Source organism: Geotrypetes seraphini, chromosome 7 (genome assembly GCF_902459505.1).
Source record: "Geotrypetes seraphini chromosome 7, aGeoSer1.1, whole genome shotgun sequence".
Lineage (NCBI taxonomy): Eukaryota > Metazoa > Chordata > Amphibia > Gymnophiona > Dermophiidae > Geotrypetes > Geotrypetes seraphini.
Genome location: NC_047090.1, coordinates 22320462 through 22347868, shown reverse-complemented (window position 1 = coordinate 22347868; position 27407 = coordinate 22320462). Strand labels below are relative to the sequence as shown.

The 27407-nt window shown below is 41.2% G+C and overlaps 1 protein-coding gene across 4 annotated transcripts in view; it reads right to left on the bottom strand.

Annotated features, from left to right (window-relative positions):
- Nucleotides 1-27407, bottom strand: part of STAB2 (stabilin 2) — a 403506-nt gene that overhangs the window by 37485 nt on the left and 338614 nt on the right. For 3 of the 4 annotated variants that reach the window (XM_033951740.1, XM_033951739.1, XM_033951741.1), the window contains 9 exons: nucleotides 24490-24639; nucleotides 21568-21672; nucleotides 18065-18172; nucleotides 15563-15756; nucleotides 13586-13727; nucleotides 12431-12564; nucleotides 6801-6966; nucleotides 4729-4835; nucleotides 2052-2171 (listed from right to left, as the gene is read on the bottom strand). In XM_033951740.1, coding sequence (XP_033807631.1) covers nucleotides 2052-2171; nucleotides 4729-4835; nucleotides 6801-6966; nucleotides 12431-12564; nucleotides 13586-13727; nucleotides 15563-15756; nucleotides 18065-18172; nucleotides 21568-21672; nucleotides 24490-24639 — 1226 coding nt within the window. The remainder of the gene's footprint in view (nucleotides 1-2051; nucleotides 2172-4728; nucleotides 4836-6800; nucleotides 6967-12430; nucleotides 12565-13585; nucleotides 13728-15562; nucleotides 15757-18064; nucleotides 18173-21567; nucleotides 21673-24489; nucleotides 24640-27407) is intronic. The other variant, XR_004540109.1, reaches the window with a different exon arrangement.

Sequence of the window (27407 nt, the reverse complement as noted above, 5' to 3'; positions counted from 1 at the left end):
AAAGTTAGGTGCAAAGTTTATAGAATTGGGCCAATGTGTGCCTAACTTTGGGCACCGGACTTACATCTGTTTCTGTGAGGTGTAAGTCCAGTGCCTAAAATTAGGCATGTTTTGCATGCTAGGCTGGTATTCTATAAAGGCTGGGCTGCTTGGGCACTTTCTACTGAATACCATTGAGGGCTGACCTTTTCAGCACCTAACTTTTAGTGCTATTTATAGAATTTCCCCACTGCATCATATACCACTTTCTTGCCTTGTTTAAAGCTACTTGCAAATTCAGTTCTCAAAATTTCTACCAGTTTAGCCTTTTAGACCAGGAACTCAGAGGTTTGCTTCTAATAAAGCAGTGTTTCTCAACTTCTTCAAGCCAAATACCCCCTAAGTCTAACAAATATCAACCAAGTACCCCCATCCAAGCTCTGCCCCTGACCCCATCCCAATAACAATAGTACTAATTGTAATGCAATTTCTTCTATCCATTTTTCATATACACACAATATAATCTTATTAATACATAATGGTAACTACATAATTTAAAAAACACAAAGCATACTCTATGCAGAGAAAATGTTAATCATTTATATTTGGGGGAGGGGGGTTCAGAAAGGTCAAGGCAGATGACTAAAATATTCAGTAGTAACAACTATAGACAAATATAGTGCAAAATATAGACAGCAGATATAAATTTTCAAAACAGACACATCTTGATTACTAAATGTAAAATAAAATCATTTTTCCTACCTTTATTGTCTGGTGATCATGAGTTTGGTTGCATTTCCTTCTGACTGTGCATCCAATCTTTCTTTCTGCCTCCTGCTTGCTTCCTCACCTCCGGACCTCATTCCCTTCCCCAACCAACATATCTCTCTGTCTTCAAATGAGTCCAACTTTTCTTCTCCTCCACCCCCATTGGCAACATATCTCCCACTCTCTCTCACTGTCCATCTGTCTTGAAATATTCAGGTATCTCTTCCACCCCCTCTACTGCCACATCCAACATTTCTCCCTCTCTCATCCCCTGGATCATGTACAGCATTTTTCACCACTGCCCAGCAGCCCCATGCCCATTTCTCCTATCACCCCTCTCCAGCACAATGCCACATCTCTCCCTCCATCACTATGTCTAACATTCTTCTCCCTTCAATCTGTCCCCTCTCCACCACTAAATCCAACATTTCTCCCTCTCATCCTTCTCTCCCCCATGCATCTCTCCCTCTCTCTATGCCCAATTTTCCTCTTTCTATCTTTCCCCATGTGCACCATCTCTTTCCCTTTCATTCACAGTCATACCCAACAAGTCTCCCTTTCTATTCCCTCCCTCTTATGTCCCAAGTAAGTGCTCCCTCCCTTCTGTGGCCCATGTTCATGCCCTCTCCCTTTTTTGTGTCAAGCTCATGCCCCTTCCCCTCACTACCTTCCAGCCTTTGTCCTAAAATCATGCCCCTCCCATGGCCCAACATGCTCCTTTAGGCAACCTTCAAGATCAACATCTATAATATCTCTGTTCCGCTGCTTCCAAGAAGTCTGAATTGTATCACATCCCTCCTCCCCCATGTACATAGTACCCCATTTCCCAGCATCAACTCCAGCACCTTGGCTCAGACAGACTAAATCCTGAGCTAATAAGGTTCCTTGGACCTACCTTGGAGCAATAAGACTCCTAGGTCCCTTTGGGGCAGTAAGTTCTCCTGGGCCCTCATACCTGTTTCTGTAGCAGAAGACAGTTCTTTGCTGCATCTTGCCCTTGCAGAAGTAGAAAGTTACATCAGAAGGGGGCAGGATGAACTGAGAGCAGGCTGTGAGCTCGATGGCAGGCAGCTGGTGGGAAGCACTGGGCAACCCAACTACTAGGGGACCTCAGGCCCTTCCCTTATGGTCAGCCTGCCCCTGGTCCTGACCTGAGTGCCTCATTTATGATTTCTACATTCTATCTAAAATCTGCCTTCACATGTGTAACAATACTAGCACACATTTATTGTTAGTAAATTATTCCCAAAGTGTGCATCCCCAAGATTAATTTAATCTTTGAATTTAATAAAAACAATCCTCACCTCATTTTCACTCAGCCAATCATTCCTTGGTGCAAAAAGTGTAGCTTGGACTGATAAGTTAGTAAGGTAGTTCAGGAATTCCTTCCCTTTCATTGAGCTGTCGGCATATGCTAGAATTTTCTGTTCAGGCACACAAACATAACTTCATTACTTTAAAAAAAATCAAATTTGACTTCTCCAAGTAAAAGGAAGAAACAATAAAACATTCAGTGAACAGAGATATTATAATAAAGATACATAAATGCAGCCCTGGTGCAATATTGGTTCCTTGGTTTGGATTATAATATGCAATATTAGCTAAAGCTTATTTATATCTAAATAAAGGTTTGAGGGAGCTTTAGGATGTGGCTCCTGACTAAGAATAGTTAAAGTAATGACTGGGCGAAAAGCATAAATCTTGGGAAATAAACCTCGGAAAATTGCAAAATGAAAGTCTATGGCGTTATAGCCCAAAGCAGGCAAGTTTTAGATGAACAGGAAAATACAGGAGGTGGAGGAAACTGCCAGACCATGAAAACCAAAAGACAAGAAACCCTGAGCTGAAAGGGCAGGATCCAAGATGGTGGTATCTGGAAGAACTCCGGTGAGATCACTGGGGGTTTTGTATTGCTGACGAGTGATTCTTCTGCCCAATATGAGAAAAAGGAGAGGAAAGGTCCAAGGGACTCCCTCAGCCCTTGGAGTAACTTGAATGAGTTGGCAAACAACCATTGAGCAGTACTGGGCTAGGCCCGTTCCGGGTGTGGCTTGTGCTTTGACCCCTCCCTGTAGAGTTTTCAGTGGGAAGCAGCATAGTCAGAGCCTCTCAGCCCTGTCACACTATCACATAGTGCTTAGCGGTGCCTAACGCCTAAGTGGGTATTTCTATGGGCGGAACATGACTTAAGCACCACTAAATGTGATTCTCCAAAAACGTGGGCACCTGAAATATAGGCATTTAAAAACCTGGCCTACAGTTCAGGCATCTTAAGTATTTACATAGGCACCACTAGCCGTGATTCTGTAAACGGCGCCTAAGTGTGACTGATACATGGCCAGCGCCACTTTTCTAGGCGCGGGCTGATTTATGCGCTTTGGGACTGATTCTATACATGGTGCATGTCAAGTCAGGCGCCTGCCGTGTGTCAATCATACAACAGGCGTTGCGTATAGAATTGGGCATACCAGTGTCTAGCAAGGATCCTAGTCACCGGAAATATAGGCCAGAATTACACAGGCCTACATTTCTGGATCCTTTGTGAATCACAGCCAGCATTGCCTAATGTGCCAAAGGCCAGCATCGCCCCTAACCACACCCACTGCTGACCTTTGGCATCACTAGGCTCTGATAGGTGCTACGGGCCAAGGCGACGGTCAGGTAGGCTGCATAGCAGGGACATTTTTATAAAATGAGTTTTTAATTGGATTTTATTGGTGTGAACATTATCGCACCACTTAAACCCAATTAAATCAAGTTAGGCAGTAATAGGGTGGCTACTACCGCCTAACTTAAAGCGCCATGTTGAGAATCCGGCCTTTTATGTCTATGGATCAATTGAGATGTATCAATCATTTTCTCAACAGTGAAGAGAAGGTGCAACTTTAAATCTAATTGAATTTTTTTGGAATCCTCAATGGAACTTAACACTCAGAGAACCACCCTGACCACTATTTTTGCATTGGAACCTGATTGAAATATTGCTTTTTGTTTATATTTGCGCTATATGAAAGAGATATTTTGGGGTCAAAAATACAATTTTTTCCTGATTTATCTGGAGCATCTCAAAAGCGGCACCAAGAGTTTTTGAAGTTGAAACTCAGAATTATAGCTTTGGCTTCTTCCTTTTTCTTAAGGTTTCCCTGTATATATTTAATTTCCTTTGAAGATAAAATGTACCAATTTTTTGATCCTAAACAACTGATTGATTTCTTAGAGGCAAAAGAAGATTTTATTGTTTGAATTTAGTCCCTAATAGTAGGCTGGCTGTATAAAATGTGTCTGAATGATTTGCTTTTTATTTAACTTTCCTTTGAAACTTTTCTTTTTCTTAGATACTTTATTTCCTGTTAATTTTGGACAGATATTGTAGATTGAATGTATATTATAGATCAGTTGTTCTTAAACCTGTCCTAGGAACCCCCAGCCAAATGGGTTATTAAGATATCCCTAATGAATATACATGAGGCAGATTTGCATGTCTATTACCTCTATTATTTATTTTTTTTTAAAGTTTCAAGTTTTATTTAAAATTTGATTAATCGCCTATCTTAAATTCTAGGTGAGATACAATATTAAAAAAATGGGAGAAATTAAAACGTATACAAACAAAATTACAAAGACATAACATACAATTAACAAAGGGGAAAGAGGAAGAATTACAATAAAGTCTAAAAAAAAGATGACACTAAAGGCAAACAATAGGGAGGCATTGACATTACTGCTGTGTATCCTTGGCAGAAAAGAAAAGAAGGAGATATAGATCAGTGTTGAAAAGCGTATTCATTAGGGATATATTGAAAACTTGACTAGTTGGGGGTCCCCCAGGACAGGTTTAAGAACCTGTGTTATAGATTTATTTTTTGCTTTTAATAGTTTTCCTATTCCCTGTTATCACTTTTTTTGTGATATGTAAAATTATAAAGCTTAAAAAGTAAAAGAGATCCCGAGGTGCATTTTTAAAACACTTTTAGTACATACCGATAGAAAATTTGCAAACATGGGAAAGGACGATAAGACCTGCAGCATGTTTCCACTGCAGGTGTAGCCATCTCCTACATAACCAACTTTACACATACACTCCACATCTGTAAAGCAAAACACATATTTGGCAGAGCGAGCTAGGTAGGAACACTTTTCCTGTGATCTTCCTTTTCTTTATTACAGTTTGTGGTAATTACACTGACATATAACCAAACATGCTTTAACAACCAAACATCTCAATCAATGCTTATGTTTAATACCGTCTGTAACATATTTCTTAATGGGTTATTTCCCTTGCTGAGCAGGGACAAAGCTTCCATGGTGGCTTCCTTGCACAGCATGCTTGCATTCTCCTGAAGCAGCTATTTGGATCGGCGAAACAAGGACCCTTGGGAGATTTGGGAGACAGTATGCTTTTTTGAAGCCAATAGATACAATGGCATAGTAAGGAGGGTGCGGTCTGCCCCAGGCGCGGTCTTCCTAAAGGTGCGGCACCCCTCCTCCTCTCTACCCCCCCTCACTCCTCTTTGCCTCACGTACCCCTTGCCTTCCGCCATAGGTTGCTGCTGTGTCTGTATTGGCGCTCTTGCTGACGTCACTTCTTGGGACCCACACCTAGGAAGTAACAACAAAGGGCGAGCGGATGCCGACATGGGCATGCTGCTCATGCTGGAGAAGTTAAAATGGTACAGGGAAAGGGAAGGGGGCGCATGCGGAGGGGGGGGTGCAGGAGAAGGGTACCACTGCCCCGAGTGCTGCTCAACCTTACTACTGAGTAGATGACGGCGTTTTGAGGAGCTCTTCTCCAGCACCTGCATGTGCACATGGTTGGTGTTCATTACATTTTGTGGACTATTGGTGAAATTAAAAGTGGAGAGTTTTATTGCATATGATATGAACGAGGTAGCCTTTTGTTACTGTGTGTAAATTGCTACCATATAAGTTTTGAGGCTTTTTGTTCCCACTGATTGATTGATTCCCACAGCCACTCTAATGGATGGGCCTTCCATGGGACATTTTAAATAACTTTTTCTAGTAGGATTTTTTTTTTTTTTTTAACTTTGTTGTGAGTTACAGTACTCTCCCGAAATTCATGGGGGTTCTGTTCCTGGAACCCCCGTGAATTTTGAAAAATCACATGGGGAGGCAGGAGAGGGCAGCAGGAGTGCTGGCGAGTGAAGAAAATCACTCGCAGTCTGCTCTGACCGCCTCTTCCTGTAGTAAAGTCGGGCTACACCAATCAGGAGCTGTTTGACACATGATTTGCAAACCATGAATTCACGGGGGAACACTGTATTCTCTTTTGTTTTTGTATGCTACGGACTGTCCCATATCTGATATGGCAAGTTTCCCTAATTTGTCTCAAAATTAGGATTGTTTACTAAGGTCAAAAAAGGGGATGTTTAATATGTTTTCTGCCTTCTAGTTTTCCACCTCTTCCAGGCAAGTCTAATTGGATGCATGAAGGTCATCATTGCCTGCATTTTTCCTCCCCTGTGATGCCCTCCATCATGTGCAAGGTGTTCATAAATATATGATCAGCATGGTCATGTTATACATTTTTAGAGCAGGAGCCCTAGACCACCTTTAATCTTATCAAAGATCAGTTTAGACTTCCTGAATCTACAATTATTAAGCTATCTTGGATAATATGCCAACATTTAAAACATGGGTGACAAACCTGCAGGTCTGACAAGGAAATGGACTGTCCTTTGTGGAATATACTAGATCAGGGTTTTCCAAACCTCTGCTGGGAACTGCAAGTAAGTCAGGATTTTAGGATATCCACAATGAATATACAGGAGATCGATTTCCATGCACTGCCTCATGAAAATTTAATCTGGATATCCAGAAAAATGTTTTGGTTGTGGATTGCCCAGTACAGATTTGAGAAGCCCTGTTCTCTCCAACTTTGTTCTTGTTATTCCACTCTTTCTGTTTTGACACCAACCCTATAGGTCTCATAAGACTTAAATGACTTTGCTTCGTAAAACAGCATCAGCTGGTGAGAAAAAGCGTGGTTATAAGCTAGTATTCTGAATAAATGTGAGATCCTCGCAGACATTTACCTTTTACTCTGAAGCAGTAAACATCCCAAGTTTCACTGAGATTGACTCGTTCACCATAATCTACGATTCCAACAAAACCAAGGCCACACTTCTGACTGGAATACGTTGTCGGATAGCCCAGTCTTTTGTTATCCAGCCAGCCTGCAGAGCAGAGGTGGAATCCCGCCTGCAGTGGAAAAAGAACAACTGTTTTATCTTTATGAGCTTTGATAAGTGGAATGTAAGAATTTTAATAAATAAACTGCCAGCACCAGATACACTAGCTGTTATCCTGTAAGGATTTTACTGTAATGGGAGAAGGGGTGTGGGGGAGGGGGGGGTGCATGGAGAAACTTCCATGCCAGATTTAACCTATCAGCCATGAATAAAGAAAATATCTCCTACCAGTATTATATGTTATTATATTCTATGTATGTATTTTGTAACCTGCTTAGATTTTAGGCATCACATAAGTCTATTAAACAAAAATGGACATTTGAGGGCCCTTATAATAAAGCCGCTGCATAACTGGCCAAAGTGCACCCTTACATTACATTACACAGGTCTTTTCCGCGCAATATGGCTACTTTTCCTGCAGCTGAAAATAGGCAGTTATTCCTATTTCTGGAATTAATAGCCATGCAATAATTGTGCAATTAACAGCATTAAAAATATTACCATGTAAACCCTTACCACCACCAATTTTGTAGGTGGTAAGGACTCCCATGATAATCAGTTAGCATGTAACAATATCATACCATACCATACAGTTTCTTATACCCCGCAATTATCAGCAAGGATTCATTGCGGTTTACAATAAGATTAATAAGTACTCATAGCAGTAACATCAAAGATCATTGTTATATTGAGTTTTAGTCCTGGATTCTAGTGAGTATAGCTTTAGTGATTTCCTGAATTGAAGGCGCCCCATGTGCTAACTGATTGGCAAAGTCATGCCTACTTGCCCAGCCCCTAACATACCTCTTTCCCAGAAAATTAAAAATATTTTTTAGTGCACAGTGTGTGCATGCAAATTGGTCATTTTATCATGGCATGCTAGTGCATGTCCCAAGGGAACCCATTTTAATGTGTGGTAAGTGCATGCTAGCGCCTACTGTAGTTTAATGAAAGGATTCCTTGGAATTTAAAATGTACCGTTTTACGGTAATATATATAATTTTGCTTGTCTTACAGTGCAACATGACAAAAGTTAATGCAATCATTTATAATCATTTTGGTCCATGGATATGGTCTAATTTTTATTCCTGACCTGTATTACTTTAGCAAGTTAAAGGCCTGATTCTATAAATGGCGCCTAGCTTAGGTGCCTTGATCAGCAGCACCTAGCTGAATTCCACACAGAAGTTAATTTTTTTAAAAATATTAGCATAATTCACGTGATTCCTGAAAATGCCATTAAAAGCAAATTCAAAAACAATGTAACTTAAGTTGCACATTGTACCATGGCACCAAGGCACCTACCTGCACTTACCCGAAAAGTAGGCATGGTTAGGAGCAGAGTATAGGTGTCTGTGTTAGGTGCTTAAGTTGAGGTATTTAGTATTTATATACCACTTATAGCCAAAGTGGTTTACATTCAGGTGCTCAAACATGTTTCCTTTTCCCGGTGGGCTCATACTCCATCTAAAGTACCTGGGGCAATGGGGGATTAAGTGACTTATTGGCAATAAATAGGTCCATGGAAGAGAAAACTAATCACCTCTTCCAATTCACATTATTATTGGTAAGACATAAATAACTTTTTCATTAGAGATTGCTTTTATCTAGGGGGAAAGCCTTAGATCCCCGCACTCCACCAGAGCAAATCTTGTGGCTGTGCTAGAGAGGGATGTAAGTTCATAGGCTTACAAAACTCCCGAAGAGTTATTCTTCATGGATGTAATACATTCAAAAAAAGTAACAAACTAAAAAAATTAAAAAAAAGGAAGTGATCCAATGTTCCTATGTCTAGATGACAGTGCCAGCATCTATTAGACCTAGAATTATCCAACTTATTCAATCTAACCAGGGTCCAAAAAGAACGATGTAACAAAAAAAAACCCAAGTTTGTCTCATAGATGCTGACGCTTTGTCAATTTGGGGACATATTAATAATATTTTAGAATCTGCGATCCCTTTGACTTATGAGGTAGTGATTTGTGGAATTGTGTTGCATGTAAAAGATCCCTTAGATAAATATAAAAAGTGACTCTCTTTAATAATGACGGGTATAGCTGTACAGTTGATTATGCACAACTGGAAAAATTGGGATCATCTTAGCTTTACGTTCTGGTGGGCAAATTTATGTTTATTGTATAAATATGAAAAAACAAATGCTGATTTGTCAGGAAACACAAAAATTTTTAAATTAATTTGGGGTCCATTGATGTCTTTTGTAGAATTATTGTAGTTTTAATTTTGTCTGATGTAATAATTGCACATCTAGGGAGGCGGGGGGGGGGGGTATATGTTTAAATGATCTTCTGATTTAAGTTTTTTTTCTGAGGAGATGGGAAGGGAGGGGGATTTTTTGTTAAGGGTTGATGAACTGTTTCGGAATGTTTATAAGACAGATTTATGACAAGTATGTTATATTGCACTTTTGTAAGAACTGAAAATTTTATAATAATAATAAAAAAGTAACAAACTTTAACTTAGTGCAGAACCAAAATGACTTATCTGGTTCACGGGCTGCTGGGTTCATGCTGCTGTGAATGTGTATATAATTAACGTCTTCCTTGCCGACGAGCCATGCCACCGTTTTGCTGCACAGCTGTGTCAGGGCAGGAAGTCTGATCCAGCGCATACACTCCACGCTCACACCACAGCTGTGACTTACCCAGGGTCACAAGGAGCAGCATGGGATTTGAACCCACAACTTCAGGTTGTGTCTCTAACCATTGTGCCACACACTCCCCAGTAGGCACAATTCTATAAATGGTGCCTACTTTTGACTGACATGTGGTAGATGCTATTTCCAATTTAGGCACCATTTATAGAATCAGGACCGAAGGCTGCAGGCGTCCAGAAGTTAGTATACCTGCTGACCAGTATCAGCTGAACATACCTGACACGATCTTGGAAACCTTGTCATTCATGTATATAACTTTTTGAATAAGGAAATGGAAAATGGTAGCTTCAGTGCCATACCTAGACTCCTGGTGTCACTGGGAGAACTTTTAGTATTAGGTCTTTGCTCCTAATTCCTCCTTCTTGACCTCTTTATCCTGTCTCCCCATGTTCCCTTCCCAGGTCCTTTTTATCATATGTCCAGCCTAACTCTCCCCTATTCTCCTTAAGCTGGTCCAAACCTCTTTATAAGGAAAGTAAATAAAAGTAAGAAAAAATGAAGTCCACTTTAGTTCTCAAAAGTAATAGCTGAGGTAAGGAAAAAGAGATTAGGGCTGCCGCTGTTGCCACCCCACCGCTTCCCAACTGCTGCAAGAGTATATTCAAGGGGGAGATAGGGAGGAGAAGGGATTAGGATTTAAGTGGGTAAGGAAGAAATTGTGGGATAAGTTGGATGGAGAGTCTGCTGACAGTTTGCATGCCTGTGAGCACCTGAGTAGAGAGTTGCGCGGGGACAGAAATCCCACCTGTCCCCACCCGTCCCCGCCAAAGTCCCACCCGTCCCCACCCGTCCCCGTGAGGAATCCCTCCGTCCCCACCCGTCCCCGTGAGGAATCCCTCCGTCCCCACCCGTCCCCGCGAGGAATCCCCTCCGTCCCCGCCCGTCCATATAAACTTCAGAAATAGTTATTTCATTTAATTATGCTACTGAATTAAAGGCTCTGGTAGAAACCCATTTACAAATAAGCAAAAAGACTTTATTAATTTGAAAATATTAATTGGGAAGAATACATACTTTGCAAATGGGTTTCTACCAGAGCCTCTAATGTTTATAAATTTTTATCAACACAACTAATATACTACTTTATCCTGAAGCAAAATAAAAAAAAAGAAATATAATTCTTTTCCTACCTTTGTTGCCTGGTTTCTGCTTTCCTCATGTTCTCATTCAATTCCTTCCATCCACTGTCTCTCTTCCTTCTGCATCTTCCATTTGCTCTGTTACTGTGCCTCTCCCTTTCTTCCCCCTTCCAAATTGGTCTGGCACCCATCTTCTTCTCTCCGCTCCCCCCATAGTCTGGCATCTGTCTTCTTCCCTGCCAGCGTCTTCTCCCTACTCTCTCTTCCCCATTTCCTCAGCGTCCTTCTCCCCCCATCTTCCCCATGTCCTGTCAGCGTCCTTCTCCCCCCTCTGTCTTCCACATGTGCTTTCAGTGTCCTTCTCCCCCCTCTGCTTCCCCATGTCCTTTCAGCGTCATTCTCCCTCTCTGTCTTCCCCATGGCCTTTCAGCGTCCTTCTCCACCCCCCCGTCTTCCCCATGTCCTTTCAGCGTCCTTCTCCACCCCTTTGTCTTCCCCATGTGCTTTCAGCATCCTTCTCCCCCCTCTGTCTTCCACAAGTGCTTTCAGAGTCCTTCCCCCCCCGCTCTTCCCATGGCCTTTCAGCGTCCTTCTCCACCCCTTTGTCTTCCCCATGTCCTTTCAGTGTCCTTCTCCACCCCTTTGTCTTCCCCATGTGCTTTCAGCATCCTTCTCCCCCCTCTGTCTTCCACAAGTGCTTTCAGAGTCCTTCCCCCCCTCCTCCCGTCTTCCCCATGGCCTTTCAGCGTCCTTCTCCCCACTCCTTCTCTACCGCCCCGGGTGCAGCACAGCAGGCCAGGTCCCCTTACTTTTGTGGCACTTCCCCGACCGACTGACAACAGCCCCGGTCCGACAAACCTCCCTGCCCTTAACTGCGAATCTAAATTACCTTATTACAGCTGCTGTAAGAAGATAATTTAGATTCGCGGCTACAGGGCAGGGAGGATTGTCGGACCGGGGCTGTTGTCGGTCGGTCGGGGAAGTGCCACAAAAGTAAGGGGACCTGGCCTGCTGTGCTGCAACCGGGGCGGGGTATGGCGGGGCGGACCGCCCCCTCCCTTGGTAGCCACTCGAACCGCGAGGCTACTCTCCTCCTTACCTGCACTGCCTGCAGCACAGAGCCAAACGGAAGTCTTCCCGACGTCAGCGCTGACGTCGGAGGGAGGGAGGGCTTTGTTTAAGCCCTCCCTCCCCTACGACGTCAGCGCTGACGTCGGGAAAACTTCCGTTCGGCTCTGTGCTGCAAGCAGAGAAGGTAGGGAGAAGAGCCGCGCGACTGAGTACATCCAGCCCCGCAGGAACCCCGCGACCCTCGGAGGCGTCCACACGGGATCCCCGCGACCCTAGGGGGCATCCCCACGGGATCCCTGCGACCCTAGGGGCGTCCCCACGTGATCCCCGTGACCCAAAGGGGGAACCCGCGGGATGCCCGCGGGATTCCCGTCGTCCCCGTTCCCGTGCAGCTCTCTACACCTGAGTAGGCTAGATTCAAGAGTTCTGGGTGTACTTCTGTTGTCTAGTCCTGTCAATTTTATGGACAGGTTTAAGATAGTTACTACTGGATGGGAGACAGGCATTGCTTGGATAATAGCAATCCCTGTATGATATTTATTTTGCCGTTTCATTTAATTTCAATGATTTATATTATTCCTGGATACTGAAATACAAAGCAAATCTTCAAACTAAGGATGCAGTTTATTCTATAATGAAAGCCCAGGCACCTTTTGAGAATAGGACAGTTGATTATATGTAGCTATCGTTGCCCCTTCATCCTGACAGGCCTGCTTCGCTTCTTCATATGTCAGTTTGTACTGTCCCTTCGGAGACTTAAAGTGGAAAATGCCAACGGTAGTATCTGCAGGGTGAAGGTGGGGGGGGGGGGGGGAGAATCAAATTTATAAATAAAAATGCACATAATTTAGAAAAAGAAAAATACAAAGGCTAGTGAAATACTTCAGATTCAATAATTCTGACCATGCCAAAAACACTATAGATATGTATTTTTGTTAATTCTTGCTAATAGAATACAATTTTATTTCTGCACAGTATTGGTACTGAGGCAAATTTTCATAACATTGCTATTCATATAACTAAACATATAAGACATCTGTATAAAGTTTATTTACTTTATTTATTTGGATATATTAACTGCCTTTATGAAGAGATTCACCCAAGGCAATGTACGGCAGGAACAGTTTAGCATAAAACTTACAATTTTGTTAACAGCATAACAATTAGTAAAATGATCAAACAATGACAAAGTGACATTTGGACACTGTTCTTGCTAAAATTACCTAATCACTAGTTTTGAAACCCATATTTTAGATACTTTTCTATGCAGTTCATCTGCAGTGTGTCTAAATTTAAAGGGGGCACCAAATATCAATGAAGACAAAGGAAGCAGAAATGACCAAAATTATCAAGCTGGCAATTAAACACAGGCTGTGTTTCAGCAAACTGTCTGCATCAGGAGTTCAACAAAATCTCTATATATCTATTTCTTGGAATTGATATATAAAGCAATGCGACAATAATCAAGCCTGGACCGGAATCGCTGTTGAAGCATATAAGTGATACAATGAATATGCATGAGAGAGACCTGCATACAATGCAGGTAGTGTATGTAAATCTGTTTCATGCATATTTATTTTGGATACCTTGAAAATCTGACTGGTTAGATGTGTGCTGAGAACTGGGTTGAAAATCATGGAACTAGTGGTATACATGAAATAACATTTTCTTGCTATTTTCCCTTTATTTCAGTTTTCCATCTATTTTATTTTTATCAATGTACTAATTTAGTTTTACAGTACATATACAGCAGAAAACGATATAGTGTAAGAAACTTAGCTGATGTTAACTGTGGAATTACTGACCATGATAGTGGAGATCCTTGCAGTCAGCATCTGTGTGGCATAGCCCATTGTCTAGCAAACAGCGATTGATGGGAAGTTCTTTCACCACACAATTCACCCCATCGCCAATGTAATGATCCTTGCACTCACATCTGCGTTTGCCCTAGGAAAGCAGATGAACAAGGGGAGGATAGAAAATCATCAAAGCACAGTTTCTAGCATTATCCAGAAAACCGTAGCTTGAGGAGAACAATTGATTGAACAATTCTTCTAATTTATCAGATTTTACTCAGGACAGAACCTGGCTCGAAAAATTGACAGAGGCAGATAGATGGCTTTTTATAGAATAGCCTGTTTAATTAGGCATTAGTAAAGGCTGACCAAAACTGTTTTTTTTTTTCAATGAAAACTGAAACTGCGGCCTAACCTGGGAAAACACTTTTGTCTGAAATAAAAACTCTCTTCAAAACTAGTTGCCTTGTTTTGTGCCAAATCAAGACTGAACCTACTCAGAAGCAATCCTACCCTCCCCAAAATGCCCCTTGTTCCCAACTACTGGATTCCCAATGTGCCTTCATCCTATCCACCCACCCATAGCCCCCTCTAGAGCTTAACTTAAAATCCATGGTGGTCTAGGGGGTGTAGTCAGGGCAGGAGTGATTCCCAGTTGCTCCTGCCATTGCAGGCTCTGCTCTCAAAATGGCTGCCATGACTTCTTGTGAGACTGACAAGAGGTTGCAGTAGCCATTTTGAAAGCAGAGCTGGCATGGACAGGAGTAACTGGAGAGGGGGAGGTCTGGGAGCCCAGTGGGTTTTGGCCAAAACAAACCAAAAAAATGGTCTAAAATTTTAAAGTGCATTTTTTTTGCATGGATGAAAATGGATATTGAGATGGTTTCAGTGCCAAAACTGAAATTGGAATTCAGATGCCCTCTAGGCGTGAACTTTCAAGGACCACACTATGAGCTGCAAAGTGTGAAGTTCTAGAGATGTGTAGATATACTCAAATATTAGATTAATTGAGGAAAAGAATCAGGAAGTACATTATAAAAAAACTCAGTATAGCTGCTGTATTGGTGGCGGTCCCAAGACTTTGGAACTCAATGAAAGGGTTACAGATGTTAAATCTTTCAAGACATTATTAAAACCTCCCTATTTGTGAGATTCTTTCTTACTTGATCATCTGGATACTAGTAGCTAACAGAGCACTCCTATGTGATTTGAAGATAAGATGGTGGTTTTAAAAGGTGCTTTATTTGATAATGTATTAATGGATAAGTAATATTTGTTACTTTTGTGTATGTACCAACTGTTACCCGCTTAATTGATAAGTGGGAAAGAAAATTTTTAAATAAATAAATGAAGATGCATGGGAGAAGAGATTGGGATGCAAAGCACCGAAAAGTGCAGAGCAGGTGTGTGGGAACCTAGCTTAAGAACTGAATCTAGACTTGTGCATAGCATTAGAAAATGACATTCAACATATTACAAGTAATTGGAAAAATTACAGTAGACTCAATTATAATTTTTGGTGGAACTCATTATGTCACATATATAAAATGGAAAGAACAATAGCTATACAACAAGGGAACTATAAGAAATTTAATAAAATTTTGGAGCCATTAACTTCTTATTGTAATGAGTAAACACCATTTTCTATTGAACTTTACACCGTGTAATGTTTGGGAGGGGAGGTATAATTTTTTGTTATTCATATTGGGAAAATAATAGAGGAATGATGGGTGGGGAGGGTGATAATTTTATGTATTGTAAGACAATTTAGAAAGATTATCAAGTGATGTGTTTAATTGTAATGTTTTATGGATTGTACACTTGATGTAAGATTGAAAATGAATAAAGATTAAAAAAAACCATTGCACTGACCCCATCTGAAACGTTACTACACTGGAACGGAACTAGAGCAAAAATTTCACTTCATTCTTCAAAGCGGAGACTAACAGATAAAAATATAAAATTTCTTCTGAATGCGATACTTACAGGTCCAGTCATTATACACACGGCATGTTCATGACAGCCACCATTGAGCCCATCAGCACAAAGGTCTATAGCCATGCATACATAGCCATCCCCTTTATATCCCTTCTGACAGCTGCAAGTCACTTTCACACCACTCTGAGTACATTTTGAAGATGCCGCACAACCACCATTGTTGTCCTTACAAAGATCTACAACTGGAAAAAAAATACACTTGAGGCTTTGGAAGTTCTTAAGAAAATTTGGTCACTGTATATAAGTACATTATAATAATTTAGGGAATTTATGCCTTTTAGTAAATCAATACTTTGCCATATTATCACACCCACAACAAGCCAAGATTCATATTGGAAAATCTACCTACAAAATCTGCTTATGGATTTTCTTCCATGACTAAATAAATTGATTGGCAGAAGATAGACAAGTTGACCAAGGCATTATGTCTGGCAGAAATGAACGCTGATCTTCAGGTCTTTTCGTTAATGTAATTAAAACATTGCTATGTGAAATCTGCAAGTACGTATGGGGCAGAACTTTAGAAAGGATATTAGATGGAAATTAGATGTTCAGGTTGGGACATCTGATGTTCCACTGGTGTTTTAGAACAGAATCTGCCAATATTCTACAGTATTCAGAGAAATGGATTTTTATGCGCTGGTTAAGTGTGGCATGAACACCCCTTTTAGAAAAATAAATATCTAAAAAAAAATAAAATAAAATCAATGGGGCAAAATGGGAACCTAAACATTTATGTTGTGAAATAGCACCATAAGCATTTATGTGGCTGAATACAAACATTTATCTTAGCCATTTTTGAAACACTAGGGTCAATTTTTAGCTGGTGGCAGTGAGCGTTTTGCTGACTGCCGGCAGTATTATTCCCAGATATTCTATGCCATGCCCAGACTTTGAGATTCCAGTTTAAATGGCACCAGCTAACATGTGACTGGTTAAGTTGGTAACTTAATCGGCCATTAAGATAGGACTGACATTTATGCAGTCCCATTTATGCAGTAGTCTCCATCCCAGATTGCCCCCCAAATAGCTGGTTTTCACTTAGGCACTATCTGCTACTTTTCAGTGGAGATAACCACTTAAGTGCTGCTGAAAATTAACAAACAAGTGATTTAACCAGTCAGTGGCCATTTCTGGTGAATTAAATGGTTTTGAATAACAACCAGATAAATGTTTATTTTTCCTGAAGCTGTTACAGAAACTGAAATCCCTTGCCAGATTGGCTTTTTGGGGGACTGGGAGTGGATTAAGAGGGCAACCTCCCCTAATCTCTGTAGTTCAGTGTTACTCAATAGAAGTTCTTTTCTGGAACCTGAACTTCCCAGGGACACTCAATGAAGTTATAGGGAAATACTTTTAAAACCAATAGGAGGAAATATTTTTTCACTCAAAGAATTGTTAAGCAATGGAACTCGTTGCCAGAGGATATGGTAAGAGCAACTAACACAGGGAACTATAGGCTTGTAAACCTGACTTTTGTGGTATGGAAATTAATGGAAATTTTAAAAACAGAATAGTGACATTTCTGGAATCCAGTAGATTACAGGACCTGAAGCAACAAGGATTCACTAGAGGCAGGTCTTGTCAGACAAATCTCCTCAATTTCTTTGACTGGTTGACCAGAGGAATGCATAGAAGGAGAGCACTAGATGTGGTGTATTTAGATTTTAGCAAAGCCTTTGACAATGTTCCACACAGACATCTAATAAAACTGAGTGTCCTCGGGATGGGCCCCAAAGTGACGGGCTGGGTCAGAAATTGGTTGAGTGGAAGATGACAGTGGGTAGTGATCAATGGAGATCGCTCTGAGGAAAGGGATGTTACCAGTGGTTTGCCTCAAGGTTTGGTTCTTGGGCCTATTCTTTTAAACATTTTTGTAAGCAATATTGCTGCAGAGCTGTCAGGTAAGATTTGCCTCTTTGCAGATGATACCAAAATCTTCTATAGAGTAGACATCCCTGATGGTGTGGATAACATGAGGCAGGACCTAGTGAAGCTTGAAAAATGGTCTGAAATTTGGCAGCTATGATTTAATGCTAAGAAATGCAAGGTCATGCATTTGGGCTGCTAAACCATGGGAACAATACAGTTTGGGGGTAAAAATCTTTTGTGCATGAAAGAGAAGCAGGACTTGGGTGTGATAATATGTGATGATCTTAAGGTGGTCAAACAGATTGAAAAGGCAGCAGTGAAAGTTAGAAAGATGCTAGGTTGCATAGGGAGCAGTACGGACAGTAGGAAAAAGGAGGATTGATGTCCCTGTGTAAGACTCTGGTGAGACCTGATCTAGAATATTGTATACAATTCTGGAGACTTCACCTTTAAAAAAAATATAAAAAGGATGGCGTCGGTCCAGAGGAAGGCTACTAAAATGGTGTGTGGTCTTCGTGATTAGGTGTATGGGGACAGACTTAAAGATCTCAATCTGTACTGTATATTTTGGAGGAAAGGCGGGATAAGGGAGCTATGATAGAGACTTTTAAAGTTTACCTGTACATGTTATTCCATCACCATCATAGTGTTTATTACATTCGCAGACATTCCCTTCCTTACATATGGCATTTTCAGAACATGGAGGAGAACAGACGGGTGGTAAATCTGTGCAGAATGAAACACAGAGGAGAAATCATGCTTCAGCTCCATAACATGGAAGTTCTTAACGCTGCCACAAAAGATTGGCTTTTCAGGGTAAACAAGTCATAGGCCTACCTATACAGGTATATCTGCTCAATATTTTACTACCGATCATTTCTAAAGCAATACTGGATGTGCACAGTTCTATGCAGATGCACAATCTAGGCGCTTCACTTTAGGCATCTTTTATTTAATGCTAAGAAATGCAAGTCATGCATTTTGGCTGCAAAACCAAGGGAACAGTACAGTTTGGGAGTAAAAATCTTTTGTGCATGAAAGAGGAGCGGGACTTGGATGTGATAATATGTAAGGGTCTTAAGGTAGTTAAACAGCTATAAACTCACCACCCAGACTAAATATTAACCATCAAAAAAGTAACAGTCACTGATTACGCAGGTAAAAATAATAGAAACATAGAATATGACAGCAGAAAAGGGCCATAGCCCATTAAGTCTGCCCACTCTAATGACCCACCCCCCTGACTTTACTCCCTTAGAGATCCCACGTGAATATCCCATTTTCTCTTAAAATCTGACATGCTGCTGGCCTCAATCACCTGCAGAGGTAGACTGTTCCAATGATCAAACACCCTTTCTGTGAAGAAGTATTTTCTGGAATCACCACAAAACTTCCCTCCCCTGATTTTCAGCGGATGCCCTCTGGTGGTCGAGGGACCTATAGGACAGAAAATATCATTTTCCACCTCGATACAGCCCGTAACATACTTGAACGTCTCAATCATGTCCCCCCTCTCTCTTCGTTCCTCAAGTGAGTACAGCTGCAATTTATTTAGCCTTTCTTCATACGTGAGATCCCTGAGCCCCGAGACCATCCTGGTAGCTATTCGCTGAACCGACTCAATTCACAGCACATCTTTCCGGTAGTGTGGTCTCCAGAACTGAACACAATACTCCAAATGAGGTCTCACCATGGATCTGTACAGCGGCATTATGACTTCAGGTCTTCTGCTGACAAAACCCCTATGGATACAACCCATCATTTGCCTTGCCTTGGAGGAAGCCTTCTCCACTTGATTGGCAGCCTTCATGTCATCACTAATGATCACCCCTAAATCCCGTTCCGCCGTGGTCCTAGCCAAGGTCACACCATTTAGTGTATAAGTTCTGCATGGATTTCTCTTATCTAGGTGCATTACTTTACACTTTTTAGCATTGAAGCTGAGCTGCCAAGTCGATGACCACTGTTCCAGTAGTAGTAAGTCCTGCGTCATACTGTCAGACAAAAGACTTTTGCCTACTATGTTGCATAGTTTGGCGTCGTCGGCAAACAAAGATACTTTTCCTCTAAGCCCTTGGGTCATATCACCTATGAATAAGTTGAATAGAATCGGGCCCAAGACCGAGCCCTGTGGCACTCCACTGGTCACGTCTGACGTTTTGGAGGGGGTACCGTTTACCACTACCTTTTGAAGTCTACCGCTTAACCAATCCCTAACCCATGCAGTTAGTGTGTCCCCTAATCCCAGCGATTTCAGCTTGTTCAATAACCTGCGGTGTGGGACGCTATCAAAAGCTTTGCTGAAGTCCAAATATATTACGTCCAGAGACTCCCCGGCATCCAGTTGTCTAGTTACCCAGTCAAAGAAGCCAATCAGGTTAGATTGGCAGGACCTGCCCTTGGTAAATCCGTGTTGGTGGGGATTACGTAGGTTTTCTTCATCCAGGATTGTGTCGAGTTTCTGCTTGATCAGTGTTTCCATAAGCTTGCTCACTATGGATGTGAGACTCACCGGACTGTAATTTGCTGTCTCTGTCTTGCAGCCTTTTTTGTGAAGTGGAATAATGTTAGCCATTTTCCAGTCCAAGGGGACTCTTCCGGTACGTAGGGAAAGATTGAAGAGTATGACTAATGGTTCCGCTAGGACTTTGCTCAACTCTCTGAGGACTCTGGGGTGTAGGTTGTCTGGTCCCATGGCTTTGTTTACTTGGAGTCTTGAAAGTTCGCAGTAGACGCTGCTGGGCGTAAACTCGAAATCTAGAAATGGGTCTTTCTGGTTGTCTCTTGTCCGTAACTGTGGACCGGTTCCCGGTGCTTCACAGGTGAAGACTGAGCAGAAGTATTCGTTTAGTAGTTCTGCCTTGGTAGAATCCGATTCTGCATAGTTTCCGTCCGATTTCCTAAGGCATTCTATCCCATCTTTATTTCTTTTCCTGTCACTAATATACATTACATTACATTAGATTTCTATTCCGCCATTACCTTTCGGTTCAAAGCGGATTATAAAAAGAGTTATGGAAGAAGGGTTACAATGTTAGATCAGAGAAGGTTTCCAAGAGAGGGAAAAGTAGGATCTGGGGTTAGGGAGGGGATGGTAAGAGGGGGGTTAAGCTTTATCATGGTATTAAGCGATTTCTTGAAGAGTATAGTTTTTATTTCCTTTCTGAACATCTTGTAGTCTGGGGTTGTTGTCAATAGGTTGGAGACTTGGTTGTCTATACCTGAAGAATAGGGTTAACTAACATTTTTTCATAACGAATAAATACTAGCCTGTATATTAAAATGAGGCATTTAGGGAGAGGGAGAGGGAGCGGGGGAGGGGAAGAACGGAGTTATCTATTAGATATCTACATAGACCTTGCATTTTTCCTTTGTTTGTAGGTTTTGTTTAGCTGAAATAAAGGGAACCCCCCCCCCAAAGTAATAAAAAAGAGAAAAGAAAAATACACCCAAAAGAATACAATAGGAAATAAATATTCATTAGCTTTATAAGGTGGTTATCTTTACAAAACTAGCTTGCTGCTTTTCTTTTACCGGTAAGTCATGCTAGTTTTGGAAGACAAACACAATACAGTGATACCTTGGAATCTGAACTTAATCCATTCCAGAACCCTGTTCGAGTTCCAAATCGTTTGAGTTCCAAGACAGTTTTTCCCATTTAAAATAATAGAAATTGGATTAATCCGTTCCTGGATCCCACAAACTCAAATTTTAACAGTAAATTACACTGGATTTTAAAGTAAAATATTAACAAATAATAATAATATAGTATTTTCCTCAAAGGCAAAAATCACATGAGATGCTTTCACTACGGCTTCTGACAATGAACTGAACGACTTATGGGTAGCCTGAGCACCGGGTAAACATACACACAAACACACACGAACAATGTGCAGGGCGTTCAGATTCCAAGGTATCACTGTATTTTGTTTTTAACTGTTTCTAACAGTTTCAATGACACTTGTTTGTCCCTTTATTTTTGCTAAATTGCACTATATATGAACCTGACCCTCAGTCCTTTCATCCAATCAAGCACTTTTCTGAAGATTTGAAGGGTATTGCAATACTGTTTTGTCTATTGTCATTTTCATGCAAAAAAAAAATCCCCAAAAGCTAGAAACCTAATTTTGTTTCACAGAGTCGTCCAGTCCATCCAGTTTCACAGGAACATTCTCCTGAGCCAGTGGAGCCTTCATCACACTGTCCATGCATGGTGCACTCACAGGCTAGAAGGCAAGGGAGACAGGTCATTTGGATGCTGAATTTCTTTCTTTCTCTATCCCTGAGTCACATACAGAACAATCATTAGGACTATGTTGCTGCAATTTAGGGTTTTTTTTGTATATTGATCCCACTATTTTCAAATTTATGTATGTTACAAAAAATATTCATGCATGTTAGCACAAGATGGCATATTAAGTTGCTTATCATGATAGCTGAGAAAGAATATATATATGAACCTTCCTTTTAATTATCCTAATCAGGAATAAGCAACCTCCAGGCCCTTATAGATACCAGTCTTTAGTTTTCAGTCTACCCCAAAGAATATGCAACAAATACACTTGTATTCAATAGAAGCAGTGTGCTTGCAAAACTATGTTATACATGATGGTAAATAAGACTAAAAATGTAGGCTAGGGATTATTAGAAAAGGGATGGTACGAGAAGACTAAGAAATAGAATGTTATAATGCCTCTATATCGCAGTGTGACCTCACCTTGAGTATTGCATTCAATTCACAAAAAAGCTAAAGCAGAATTAGAAAATGTTCATAGAAGAGTGACCAAGATGATAAAGGGGATGGAACTCCTCTCGTATGAGGAAAGCCTAAAGAGGTTAGGGCTCTTCAGCTTGGAAAAGAGACGTCTGAGGGGAGATATATGATTGAAGTCTACAAAATCCTGAGTGGTGTAGAATGGATACAAATGAATCGATTTTTTACTCCATCAAAAAAATTAGAAAGACTAGAGGACACTTGATGAAGTAACAGGGAAATACTTTTATAAAATTGTTTTTATTGATTTTATATGAACATTGGATAAAAATACATATACTTTGTGGTCAGGAGGAAAGTTTTTTTTCACTCAGAGAATAGTTAAGCTCTGGAACGCGTTGCCAGAGGATGTGGTAACAGTGGTCAATGTAGCTGGCTTTAAAAATGGTTTGGACAAGTTCCTGAAGGAAATGTCCATTGCTATTGAGACAGACATAGAGGAAGCCACTGCTTGCCCTGGGATCAGCAGCATGGAATGTTGGGTTTTTGCCAGTGACTGGGATCGGCCACTGTGGAAACAGGATAATGGGCTAAGACAGACTATTGGTCTGACCCAGTATGACTATACTTATGCACGTATGTTGAGACCTCTGAGTTCTGCTCCAGGTGTTGGCAGAGACCTCTAGAGGTTCTACTGAATTCTTGTACTTTTACTTGTGAATACCAACATAGCTTTCAGAAGAAGAAGAGGTAAAGGTGGGATAAGACCCCTTTTGGAGGGAAACTGGGATTGGGATAAAACCCCAGCTTTGTTTGAATTTTTTGCCTTTGGCTCTGATATTCTGGTCACTGCACCAGGTTCTGTGAGGGGATTAAGGACTTTGGTTAGCCCAACCATTGTGCCAGTATGAGGAATGACAGGGTTGGCTGATGTTTCTGTACTTGCTCAGAGGTGTAAGCTGGAAATGGGGAAGCAGCACACCGTTACTTCTACGGAACAGGACAGAGAAGCTGAGCAGTTGGTAGAACAGGAGAACAACAGGAGACACTGATCCTGAGGAAAAACAAGAGAGGGTTGCAACAGAAGAGTTAAGTAGTAAGTAGGTGCTGTACCTGAATATAACTTATATCGAGCTACCACAGACAGATAAGTGTGATCCAAATCCAAAGCAATTGATCAAGCAATAAATATATACTGAAGACAAATGGCAATTGTGACCACATATGGGTTTAAGCCAGCTGTAGAGGTGCATAGGGGTATAAGACAGAAAGAGTTGTCTGTTAGTAATTGGACATTCCCGAGAGAAATATGTGTTTGCTTTTATATTTACTCTCTGCCTGTTTTGCTATTGTGGTGGCTTAAAGACTATTTTTAAGTAAACCTATTTTGTTCAGTACCTCAGTTTTGGCCTGGACTGAGATATTGAGTGCTAATGGAATGTCAAGGTCATAGCTAGCTATGTATAGGCAGCATGGCTGCTTGGCCACATACAATGAGTGGGACAGAGCACATTTCTGGATCAGGACGCTCCTAGAGATGCTTTTCCCAATACCCCCCCCCCCCCCCACCATTCCCTGTGATAATGGTCCTGACCTGGACCTACCAATAAAATATATATACACTTCTCTCTCCAAATCCGCAGATTCGGTTATTCGCGATTTTTTTTTGGGGGGGGGAAAAAAAGCTGCATTTCAGACCTTTCCCCCGCCATCCCGGACCTTACCTGGTAGTCTAGCGGGCTTCCAAGGCAGGAGCGACCTTCCTACGCTCCTGCCCTGTGCAGATCACTCATAGGAAATGGTTGCCATGAGCTCCCGTCGTAGTCTCGGGAGACTACGGGAGCTCACGGCAGCCATTTCCTATAAGTGATCTGCACGGGGCAGGAGTGTAGGAAGATTGCTCCTGCCCTGAAAGCCCGCTAGACCACCAGGTAAGGTTTGGGATGGCGGGGGGAAGGCGAGAGTGGGTCAGAGCTGGCCAAAAAGTTATTTGTGGTTTTTCACACTTTGCAGTCCGGCTCTGCACCTAACCCCCGTGGATACGGAAGGAGAAATGTATTCCAAGTAAAATAACCCTCCAGGCAAGAAAGGGTTTTGTAAATATTCATTAGGAATATTCTGCAAAATCTGAGAGGATTGGTGATCATGAGGACTGGAGACTGCCTATCCTGTGGCAAATAGCACAGTCTTGGCTGAAACCCACAACTGCAAAAGGGCCAAGCAGAGAGAACTCTGCATATGGTGCAATGTATTTTAAAATGGATACAAGACATGGTTGGTGTTATTTTTTTTCCCCTCATCATCCAATGCTGAATAAAGTGAAGCATACCTTTGCAGTCTGGTCCATATTTTCCAGGCAGACACAACTCACATGCTGTCCCATTGAAGTCAGCTATGCAGGAGCACTCTCCTTTTCCTCCTAATCCATCATCACACCTACCATGATTGTTACATGGGGTCACTGGCCCCCCAGGGCAAGCTATAAAAAAAGAATCCATATAATGAACCACATTAATCTTTGCTCATGACCAGAAATACTGCATCTTAATGGAAGAAGGTTTTGTGTTCTGATGAGACCAACCTAAACAACAATACAAAAGTTTCCATAGGAAATATTAAATGTTAATGTTTTGGGTGTGGTTATGAGGGTCTTCAACCTGAGCATAATAGTTTTTCAGAAACAGATACAGATTTCCATCAAAATTTTTTTAGCTGAACATGAATATGGTATAACATACAGCATATTTAAGGCCCTCAATCTACTGCAATTTTACAATTGTGGGAGAGGATGTATAATTACATCTTACTGCAAAAGAAACAAACTGCCCCAGAATACATATACCAATTAGCCTCCTGTCCTGGATTCAATTGCCTGCATTGTGAAAACCACCACTCCCTTCCATCAAACCCCCCCCCCCCAACAGAGCAGACCAGCACAGTTGGAGGAGTGAATTAAAAGAAATAGAGCAGTGGTTCCAAAAGAGAGCATGATCTGATTCTAAGCATACTAGTGCAGTCTAATTCACGATTCAAATCGATTCACTGATTCAGTTTGGCTGAATCAATTTGAATTGATTTGGTGGCACTGTCAGTCATTCAGGAACTCACTGCAAGCCAGCTCTTCAAGCCTCTCTGCCGCATCCCACAATTTCCCCGACTTTCGCTCACCTACTGTTCTGGGCTGCTGGCAGCTTTCCTCTCTCTCTCTCTCTCTTCCTCCCACTCCCCACAGTCAAATATTGCTACTGTGATTGGGCGGGTGGGCTGGAGGAAAGTGAAAAGAGAGAAGGGTATTGGGCACATGGGGTGGGTTGGGCCGGAGGGAAGAGGAGAGAGAGAGAGAAAGAGAGAGAGAGAGTGCTGGTCACATGGGGTGAGGGAGGCTGGAGGGAAGGGAAGAGAAGAGAGAGAGGGTGCTGGCCAAATGGGGTGGAAGGGGTGCTGGAGGGGAGAGAGACACTGTACTGGGGGCTGGAGGGGAAGGTGTTGGATGCTTTGCTGGGGGGAATGCTGAACCTGCATGGAGGAAGAGAGAGAAGGGAAATAGGCAGTAGACCTTGGCAAGCAAGTAAACAGAAGACATACAGAAATCAGAGCCTGGGACCAACATGATTTGAATAATAAAATGACCAGACAACAAAAGGTAGAAAAAATAATTTTATTTTCTATTTTGTGTTTACAGTACATCAGATTTGAAATGTGTATCCTGCCAGAGCTGGTGTTAGACAACGAGTATGAGCGTTTGCTATGTTTACACCTGACAGCGCCAGGGTGAAGAGGGCAAACGGAGGTGGGGGTAAAGAACTGCCAAATAAACACGCCAGCTAATTTTAAAGCTGTATCATAGAAAGCAATTTGAATCGTATTGCATCAAAAAATTGATTCAATTCAAATAAAAAAATGGATTCAATTGGCAAAATTGAATTGAATCAAATTTTTTTCCCTGAATCAGTCAGCTCTAGTAACACAGTCAGCAATACAATTCTAAAACCATGTTCCTATATGAAGGCACTTAGAGAGTACATAATAAGAGCATATTCTAGAAAACAAAATAGGCATATTTGTGTGTAAGCAGTTAGGTATGAACACTTAGGGCTCCTATTACTAAGGTGCGCTAGCGTTTTTGGCACATGATGGAAATTACCATGCGCTACATTTCTAGAACTAACGCCAGCTCATTGCTGGTGTTAAGGTTTAGCGCACGCTATTCCGCGCATTAAAGCTCTAGCGTACCTTAGTAAAAGGAGCCTTTATTCTAGCCAAAGAACTGGTTCAAGTTCAAGTTCCATTTATTATTTGATCCCATAAATTAGTTCAAAAGATATCTAAGTAGTTTTCAAAATCTAAAATTAAAATCAGGGGAGGGGGGGAGACACAAATTGGGAAATTCTATAACTAGCACCTACATTAGGCACCTCTAGGTGTTCTAATTGCAGTCGTCTAGCGGTGCCTAAGTTCAGGATCCACACCCAATTTTTATTTTTTTGATTGGCGTAATCGGTGTGGCAATTGACCACGCTGGTTCTCAGACAAATTGAAAAAACATTAATCTATTTAAGTGTTCAGCGCCAAACTCTTAGGATGCCTAGGTGTGGTTGACATCGTTGTCATTACGTGTCTTACATAAGCGCCACTAAATTAGATGAGTGAAAAGCTGGCCTAATGGAGCGACGCTTATGTCTAGGATGCCAAGAAATACTTAAGTCCACTTAGGCACCACTAGGTGTGATTATATATTTGGTGCCTTTTTTGATTGACAACTGCGCCAAGCGGAGCCTACAATATAGGCACTGCTCAACGCCATTTATAGAATATGACTCTAACTGGGGAATTCTATAAGAAATTTTTAAAAACACAATTTTTGTAAATTCAGTGGGATTTAATTGTTCCAGGTTTGGGTGATCTTCAATTTCTAGGGAAGATTAAGGTTAAAGAGAAATGATTTAAATCTATTATAGCACTTTAAAATTCTTCATTGACCACTAATTTTATTATTTTTGTATTATTTATTATTTTAGTATTCTTGTATTTTTGCTACTATATTGTTTGTTTTTACAATTGTGTATGTTTGATATGTACTCCACTTAGACCTAAGTGGTTTATAAATTTTAAAAAGAAATAAATTAAAATTAAAATAAATGGCGCTCTAATTGCAGCCACCTAGCAATGCCTAAGTTTGAGATTCATGCCCAATTTTTATTTTTTAATTGGCTTAATTGGTGAGGTAATTGATCATGCCAGTTTTCA